The following is a 10,248-nucleotide window of genomic DNA, read 5'->3' as shown; positions in this document are numbered from 1 at the left end:
AATATCCCCAGTCCAAATACCTGCATTGTTGACTACATCCTTCTTAGATGTCAGTGTCACAAAAAGATAATCATGAACAAATTACATATTTAAAATGTTTCACACAATCAGAGTATCTAAAGTATTCCAGCCTAACACACACACACACACACACACACACACAGGCACACACACACAGACACACACACACACACACACACACACACACACACACACACACACACACACACACAAACACACACACACACACACACACACACACACACACACACACACACACACACACACACACACACACACACACACACACACACACACACACACACACACACACACACACACACACAGACACTCTCACACACACACACACACACACACACACACACACACACACACACACACACACACACACACACACACACACACACACACACACACACACAGACACACACACACACACACACACACACACACACACACACACAGACACTCACACAGTGGACAGTTACTTGAATCAAAGTAAAACATGGAACACAAGTCAAACACTGCACGATCTATTGCAGAAAGTAAAATACCTGCTAAAGGCTGCATGGACCATTACTCAAAGCAAAAAGAGCTGCTGTAAAGTGAAATACTTTCCAAGTGCTTTAGAAGCCATTACTCAAAACACCTGCTAAAGGCTTGCATGGACCCTTGCTGTTACTTTTGCTGCACTCAGCAAATCTCATGCCAGTTTTGCTTGCACATTTGCTCCGCTTTCATTGGCTGAAAGCAGGAAGCAGTAGTATGTGGACAAAGCAGGAAGCTCCTTAGTTTTTATTCTTAATGTGACCATATGCAGTCTGAGGACAACTTTATTTTAATTCTTAAAGCGACAGTACGTGGTCACTCACCAAGTAAGAAAACTTTGTTTTAATTTAATGTTGTGGTTGGGCCCCCCTGAAAGCATGGGGTCCTAGGTAACCTAGTGCTGGATCCAGCTCTACTTTCACACTCACAGCTGCATGTAGACATGTACATCACTTTGAATCCACTGCTGCTGTCTGAGAAAATTCTATGTCTTTAATATGAATATTTGTTATTAACTTTTGTTATTAAAGTAAGAAAGACACTACCAGAAATTCAAATATGAAGTTATTTTGTTAAATAAAATACTTGTTAAATAACTCTTCCTTTGTTTGAACTGGACAGTTTTTCATAAGTAAATGTTTTTCATGTTACCTGTGCAGGTATATTCAGGCAGCCACATCTCCTAAGGATGTTGTGATTCTCCTGGACATCAGTGGTAGTATGAAGGGCCTGAGGATGACTATTGCCAAACATACCATCAACACCATCCTGGACACCCTGGGAGAAAATGACTTTGCCAATGTGATTGCAGTAAGTAACAGGTTTCAGAATCTAAGAATCCAACATGTACTAGACGTTTGTGCTGAAAAGAGGGGCATGTTATAAATGGAGATGTGGATGTACAGTCATCTGGAGCAATGTTATCTCTCCTTCTGTCTTCAGTGGCGGCACTAATAACAGAAGCATAAAGCTTGTGGGGTTTTACTGTTATAAAAATGCTACAGCTCTAGCACTGACTGAGATGACATGATGGATCATTGCGTTACTTTTGTAGCACTGTACAGTTCCACTGTGTCCTTGGCATTAAATTAATGTGTTATATAACTGGTCAATTTTCAGTCTAGTTTGGCATTTGTTTCATTCATTGCTATGTTTTATAGGCTCGCCTCTGTCAAAAGCATGAAAAGAACTTTGTCCCAACTTTGATATAACAGTTATTGTAAGAATATGTCCGCTTTCAAATGCAAACCCATAAATGACTCAAGATGCAAAGCACATCACATTAAATACATTGAAGGAATATGTAGGCTGCATTGCATAGTGGGATTTCCTAGTCTGTCTCCTAGATAACCAGATTTTCATGGTAGGAAGCTATTTAGTCAGGTTTGTTTTACAACATTAGTGCCTTCTGGATCAACTTATCATTTATGTAATTTCAATGCAGTTTGTTAAAAAAATGCATGCAAGTGTTTGATCATACTATAGGCTACAACAGTTGTGCACCATAGATATTTGACAGTACATCCTAAGGGAATTTATAGCCTCGGTATATGTGAGAAGATTATACTTGACCGATCTCCTCTGTGCTATTACTCATTCACATTATCATGGTCATGTTTATGCATTTTAATTTTGTAGTTTGTTGTAATGTAACCTTTCCACTAAAGATAAAACATGCCTTTGAGCTAATATAAATAATTATTTCTGAATTTTAAATAAGGTAGCGGTTACAAATGCAACATTAGTCAGATAAATTGCATTAATGAAATTAATCTTATTTTTAAAAATCACAATTTTCTGTATTTTCTCCCAGTTTTAAACAGTATTTTGTAGGATTTTCTGACGAATTACATTGGTAAAATTCTCTCTGATGGGTGATTTTTTTCCACAAGTGTTAGAGCACTCTTTTGTTCTAATCTGCACAGTTATCAACAATTACGACCAGGGTGTTTGAATACATCCTGACATATTGAAATGTTCAGGAAGCTGTACTACCAGAAGCTGCAAGGAAATGAATTCTAATGTTTGTCACAGTAATTAGAAGATGGTGTTATTTTCAAATCTGAATGGGATGACTACAGATTAGTTTTGGCTTTACTAGGGTCAATGTTTACTACCTGTGCAACAAATATTTATCTATTTATGCTAGCAGGTGTAGTACCACTAAACATAAGGCTTATTTTCAGGGGAGACCTGAGGTGGTATTTTCACTGCCTATGGGCAATATGACAAAGATACCAGGGAAATTGCTTGTCTTGATCAAGATGGATGCTGCAGGCCTTTCTTCAGTTTGATGGCTAGGTGTTTCTTTAACTATGCATACAGAAATATTGGAAGAATCTGGAGTGAAAATCCTGCATCCAGACTGTCAACATAAAAAAAAAATACTTAGACAAAGCTTTCCTCGTTTCGGAGAATTTTATGGATTTGCATGTAGTAAAGTTGAAAATGATGTGATATGACTCGACTGATCCCACTGGCAGGCGTTTATTGATCTAGAAGCGCAGCAAGTAACAGACCGAGATTATTACCTAAAGGAAAGAGTTGTCTGAGAAACCTCCTGAGCTGTATTGGCACTTGACTGACCTGTAGACTGAATAAGCGGAGGTGAAAGGGAACACAAAGGATACCACAAAAGAAAGGGACACTATAGAAAAGAACAAGGACTGGAACATTTGTGAAAAGATGCAGTATGGGAACATCCGCATATACTGAAAAGGATTGGATTCCCTTGAATGGAATTATTTTAGACATAGCGAATCTCATTCATTACAGATTTAAGATTGGAAAATATAATTTAGGGAAGTCATTAAGGTTAATCAAAGGACAATGCAAAGAGAAAGGACTTTATTCTAGTGATTTGTATGTAAAATATGGAATGAAAGTTTTTTTATATATGTACTGTATACTGTTGTAGCGTATTCCAAAACAGCTTATGCCCATGTTTATAATACTTTTCCAGACATTAACAATTTTCAAAGAATGCTTTCATGCTTCCCTCTGCAGGATATTCAAACAAGGTAGGGGACTCTCCTGCATTTGATTGGGCAGAACATTTAGGGAGTCGGGTAGCGAATGTACAGTTGCAAAAATCATTGGGTTATACCTAGGCATCTGGAAGGTCCAAGGAAGTAACTACTACTGAAGAAAAAAGCTTGTTGATTTCCTCTGGAGAACATTAACAGTGAGGGGTGAGTGTATCAATAGAAGTGGTTATGGTGTCTTGGCCCTGCTCACCTGCGGTATGATTTTCAGGGGATTTGTCTGACTTTATTTAAGTAGAAGATATACAAGATGTGCAATTTTAGACTCAGGAAAAGTTTATCCTCTTCTGACTTGCATTTGATTTTGATAATGATTGTTCACTAAAATTTTGATGTACTGCAACAGAAGTAAATGGTGCAAGGTAACTACCATTTTGCTAAAGATATTGAATAAAAGAACATAGTGTTTTGAATGCAGTTAATGTTTTATCTGCAAGTTGGATAACATGCACATAGTTACTTTTATAGCTGTATATCACATCTTTTATAGTCTTCATCTCCAAAGAGCACTCTAAAGTAGGAACTATGATATGCTACGTATGAAACATATGAGAGACTTCTGTATTGTAACTGTTCACAGCAGCTTCCATCTCCATAAAGAAGCTAGTCTATGAAAGAGGAGAATGTGTGGATAGAAATCAGAAATGTCATAAGGAATGTGTGGATAGAAATCAGAAATGTTATAAGGAATGTGTGGATAGAAATCAGAAATGTCATAAGGAATGTGTGGATAGAAATCAGAAATGTCATAAGGAATGTGTGGATAGAAATCAGAAATGTTATAAGGAATGTGTGGATAGAAATCAGAAATGTCATAAGGAATGTGTGGATAGAAATCAGAAATGTCATAAGGAATGTGTGGATAGAAATCAGAAATGTCATAAGGAATGTGTGGATAGAAATCAGAAATGTCATAAGGAATGTGTGGATAGAAATCAGAAATGTTATAAGGAATGTGTGGATAGAAATCAGAAATGTTATAAGGAATGTGTGGATAGAAATCAGAAATGTTATAAGGAATGGAAGTATAATCCTGAAATTGTGTTTGCAGCACAGTGCCAAAATGTTGTCTAGTTTGATTATTGGCTTATTTGCCTCATCTCTGGCAGCTGCATTTTGTCCCTGCATCTATGCTGTTTTTTAGGTGCTCAGGTTTACTCCCAAAGACATGCTGCAGGTTAATTGGCATTGTTCAAATTGCTCATAGCTGTGTACATAGTGTATGCGAGAGGGTGCATTTTGTGACACAGTGCCCTGTCCAGACTGAGTTTCAATATCCCGTACCCACTGGTTGTCAGGATAGGCTTTGACATCCCATCACCCTGTAAAGGATAAAGTGGGTTATCAGAAAAAAAGATAGTATTTTATAACTTTATTGCTTTTCTAGCACACTTAAATTACTCTGCCTATTAAACAGCATAAATATGGCTATTTTATGCTATGTAGATGTCTTTTGGGTAACATTATGTTAATACATTCACAATTAATAAATATATCTATTTTCCAATGACACATTCATCTTATGTTATCCTCTGTAAATAATGTACCATTATTGCCTATTTACTAAGTGTCATTAGTGGTACTGCAACCAAAGTTTAATCATAATTTCCTTTGTAAAGTTATTTTATGGTTTGTTAATTGTTAGTTCCAATTTATACAAGGGAAATAAACATACATTGCCATATCTAAAGTTCTATCCTAATGCAGGAACTTAACAAACTGCAGGTTAAAATGTATGTTTGTGCTTTAGTCTTGCAGGAAAAAAGGGCTTTGCAAAAACAAAAGTTAACACTAAACTGAAAGGAAAATATTTGCCACAGTCTACCCCCAGCAGTGATAGGTTCATATTATAAATATCCGCTTTGCAAGCTACTGATCTTCTTGACATTTTTCTGACATGACCTCACATCTGTACTTCTTATAACCGATGAGATTAGCAGCATGCAGATAGTAACCTAAACTTCGACCAACATGTGTCAAAGGTAGTAAGAAAATCTTTCTATGTTGCTCAACGTAGAAGTAAGTGCATTGCATCTTGGTCTAGTGAGGTCATTATACCACTATACTCTTCCCTCATCTGAGCCATCATACAGTATAATGCCCTCTTTGGTATACACCTGACCAGATATATGCAGTACCTGGAACGTCCACAAAGGTTCCTTACATAAAGAATACAGGGAATAAGCATGGTGCCCTACACTAATCCCTTAAAAGCCTTGTCTCTTTCTTTAGTATCATACAAACTTCTGAAAAGTGATCTTTGCCTGGCGTACAAGGCATCCCTGGACCCTGTATTGATGAACCTTTTGCACATCTGCAGAACAAACAGCATCAGAACTACTAGAGCAAAAGACCTACATTTTGCTTGCAAAATAAATAAGATGTTAGAGATCCAGATGTTTCTCAGAGCATTGCCATTCTTTGGAACAGGCTACCCATTCCTGTGAAGTGGAGATCCTCCCTAACCCTATTTAAGCACAACTTGGACCAATGGATGGGTAATCAGAAATTCGCTCTTGGTCTGGCAACTCTGCCTGTGATGAACAGAGGCAGTCAGTAAATCACCCCTATAAAAATCAAATTTGTGGTCAGATTTGGGTTTTATGGCTAGGTTTATAAGGGCCGTAATCGTCATTAACCTAGAGTACAGAATATACCTTTGAACCTATGTACCCATTGATTAAATGAGAGGTATCGATATCTATAAATTTAGATAGATGCTATGTCACCAATCAGTCCATTTATTTCCTGTTATTTATCTCATTCTGACTTTTAAAACCTTTAAAACTGACATTTTTGAACCTGTTTTCCTTAAATAAATTATTTTATTAATAATAGCCGGCATAAGAAAGGGCACTGTGTAAGTAACAAAAATGACACTAAGATTGTTAAGCTTGGGTGTGATGGTTAGTTGTATGTATACAGGCTTGGCAAGATTGGTTGAAGGACTTACAACCTAGACTATCCAAGACCCTGAAATGGATAGTAGAAGACAAACAGAGGGTGAAAGTGTAAATCACTGAAATTTTACAGGCAAAGATAAATTTTAGTCAGTGTTAAGATTCACATACTTTTAAGGACAGCCATTAATTACAAATTTATTGCTTTGCATAGGCGCCGGAAGCTGTTAAAGACTGGGGGGGGGGGGAGTGACAGAGGCACTTAGTGATCTAAAAAGGGCAATTATTTTATAACTATTTGCTACCACAACATAGGTTCACTTGGAGGACATTTTAAACTTAGCCAATTCCCTTTTGGTGCTTGAATTAACATTTTCTGATTGGTCTTGGCTATCCCCATGGCTGATTGTATATTAGCCCTATTGAGAAAAACTGTGATCATACCATAGATAATTTGAGGGGGCCATGTAATGGATGCAGCATTTAGGAACTGCCTCTATCCATTAGTGGCATGAGGGGAAATCCTGGAGTACATTTTCTATTACCTATCCTTAGATCCAAGTTGCATTTGAATATGGATGGATGAGCTTTGCTTTATTTTTATGGATAGTCTGTTCCGGAACAGTGGTAGCCTCTGTGATATATATCCATCTCTCCACAAAATTCAGTTTAGATACCTGGACTGAGTTTTTCTGATGCCATTTGACTTGTTGATGTTCAGTAGGTCCATCTGTATTATGTTTGAGGATGCTTTGTATGCCAGACATGTCACCTCCAAGCACTCTGTAGGATACTGAGTATAGTAATAAATCTTTGAGGTGGTCCACGCAAGAACTTTTGTTTAGGACTTTTATCCTTTTAGTAAGGTATCTCTGAAGGTATTCCAAGTGTTGCATGGAGCTGGACAGATACATGCCACAGTGGGCATTATACAAAATGATTGACATAATGAGAGCTTTGTAAAGGGGGACAACAACATCTCTAGATCTAGTCACAATCAATTTGTTTATAAGCTGTGCAATATAGAAAGGCTTTCTTATGACTCTGGGCACATGTTGGTCAAAAGTTAGGTCACTGTATTCACAAGTTCCCAAATGCCAAACAATTGGATCAGTTCTCAGAGGGCATTGTCATGGTTTTGACACCAGTTATTATTTGGGACAAACCTTTCTGCATGATGGTCAAGTCATTTGGGGATTCAATAACTTCTCCTAGCTTGCAATCATCTCAAACTTAGCTAGCTAAAGCTCTTTGGTATTTCCTTTTACTTTTGAGATGTATATGCCAAACAGAAAAAGTCTCAGCACTGAACCCTGGGGGACTCCATTGCTGACTGGTCTCTTACCCTGTTTTGATCTCCTGCATCCTGTAATGCAGCTGGTGATGTAAGTGTTTGCTCCTACATTAGTACTACACCTGAGTAGGGATTGTGTCAAAAGGCTTGGCCAGGTCAAGGTAATGTGGTGTGAACTGTTTTGCCTTCATCCATTGCTTTGGTAACAAGAGTAAAGCTTAAAATTTGCCCATGATTTTGAGCCTTTCACACTTTCCTCTGGGCTGTTTTCAAACACATTTTTAGGGCCATGCATACATGTATGCATTCCTTGATTCACCTTCCTGATTGTATTAAATTATATTCCTTGTATAATACAGCACACTTGTTAGACTTAAGTTAGAGTGCATTTTAAATGTATTGTTTAAACATTTTTACAGTAGGCAATGAAACAAAAATGCATTAACCAATAATGACAAAACTGCCCTATTCAGAATATTTCCATCATTAAGGTCTACTTCCACACACAACTGCATTATAAATTTGTTTGAACATTTTTCCAGTGGGCAATGAAGCAAAATGCATGCACCAGTAATGACAAAACTGCCCTATTCAGAACATTTCCATGATAACAGTCTACTTCTACACACAATATATAAATACGGAATCACAGTAGACTGTCACTGTAAGCCATAGGCATGTTGCACAGCTTCTTGAACTTATTTTCAATTGGGGGGGGGGGGCAAAAGGCCAAAAAACAGGGACACATTTTAAACATTGTGTGTATAATTTTGGAAAGTTGCTTGCATAAAATGTTACCACCATGCATTTCACTGCCAAGTCTTGAACCCAGAACACTATGCACTACAGTCAGAGCAACATACCACTAAGCTAAACTAGCAGTTTCTTGAAAGGCAGGAAGACAAACTTAAATAGCTATCATATCATTTACTGAATTCAGTTCTCACTTCTCACCACAGTTCTCAACCTCTTAGCACAAAAATACAGAACAAAGCCAATAATGGGGGAATACAGCCCCAAAATAGGGACACATTTCAAATACTGATTTTATAACCTTAGAAAATTGCTAGAATAAAAGGTTTTGTTTTACCACTCCTGCAAACCACAAAGAACAGAACAAAAACGTGAGGCATAAATTCACAAGTGATGGTGGCTAGGGACTTTAGGCTCTTTTTACCTGTACCCAAAGTACAGGGTTTGAGCCTGAGTACCTCTAGCCACCAGATGTATCCTGCTGGGGGCATTTACACACACACACACTCACTCTGACATCACCGTGGCAGTTGGGAGGTGTGGAAAACGAAAGGTCCAGAGATATGGATGATCCCTAAAAGTGGGGGGGGGGGCTCCCCTGCGCTCTATGGTTCCGGCGACCCATGTTGATTTGTGTCTGTATCAAATAAGGTCTAAAATGTCAGTTAGACTGAAAGACCCAGAAGATGACCATTTGGGGAAACCATAAGTTTTAGATGTTTTTAGTTGTACTTTATAAATTTCACCAGTGCCTATACAAGAGACCTGAAATGCTAGTGAGTTCTGCTTCAAACAGAAGTTTCTTATTTTAACCCTAGAGGAGTCTTGATTGTCTGACACTTGTTACCCTGGAGGAATTGCAGACCACATTGCTTTGATTATTTAATGGCAAAACACCAGGCTTGGGTTGTGTCCCACAGGAACTATAACTGCATGGGCAAGTGAGCAGTTATTCCTAGAAATGGTCACCTTAATGGTTGAGGTCTTTATGACAAAGGTAATTCTCCAGTCATAGAAGCAGTCTGTCATTTCAGTGACACAATGAGGGGAAGTATCCAGAACCACCAGAGCCTCCTGTATCCTATAGTCTACTGTCAGATCTGCATCACAGTTATGAAATTTTTATGAGCATTTTGACCACCGGGGCATCCACTGGTCATGTTTTTGCTTAACATGCAGCAGTGTTATTTCATTCCATGGCGATACCCTTTTGTTATTATTAAAACATAAATGTTGATTCATTATGCACAGAATGTATTCAAGACAAAGATAGAGCCTATGAAATTTGCTTTTTCTCAGGGACTGAAACAGATACACACCTATCTTTGGCATGGGAGCACTCTCAAATATCTGGGGATTGCCCTTTCTACCACTTATCACCAGACTTGGAGGTAGATTATTTATTTTTAGCCAAAACTAGGGAGTATGGAACAAAGTTGTAAATTTTCTTGCTTAATTTGGCACATTATGTAAGTGTGATTCAGATATTATGTTTGCCTTTGGCACTTTATAGTTTTCAGGTAATTTTAATAGATCTCCAACATTAAAATGTATGCATACATCTTTTATTTGGAAAACAAATCCAGCTCTCTTGGGGTATGACATGCCTGCCATGGCTGAAGGTCTTCAGGTTGCATTTGTATTGCAAAACTGGACAGTTTAGACTAATCTACTTACACTGGATGCC

At 37.9% G+C, this 10,248-nt stretch overlaps 1 protein-coding gene across 4 annotated transcripts in view; it reads left to right on the top strand.

Moving 5' to 3' along the window:
* The window catches only part of CACNA2D4 (calcium voltage-gated channel auxiliary subunit alpha2delta 4), a 2,573,275-nt gene that overhangs the window by 484,711 nt on the left and 2,078,316 nt on the right, over positions 1 to 10,248 (top strand). For all 4 annotated transcript variants that reach the window (XM_044087505.1, XM_044087506.1, XM_044087504.1 and 1 more), the window contains one exon: positions 1,230 to 1,380. In XM_044087505.1, the coding sequence (XP_043943440.1) occupies positions 1,230 to 1,380 (151 nt within the window). The remainder of the gene's footprint in view (positions 1 to 1,229; positions 1,381 to 10,248) is intronic.

This window comes from Protopterus annectens, chromosome 11.part0, assembly GCF_019279795.1.
Source record: "Protopterus annectens isolate FY-2018-M chromosome 11.part0, PAN1.0, whole genome shotgun sequence".
In the NCBI taxonomy this organism is placed as follows: Eukaryota; Metazoa; Chordata; order Ceratodontiformes; family Protopteridae; genus Protopterus; species Protopterus annectens.
This window is presented reverse-complemented; position numbering and strand designations above follow the sequence as displayed.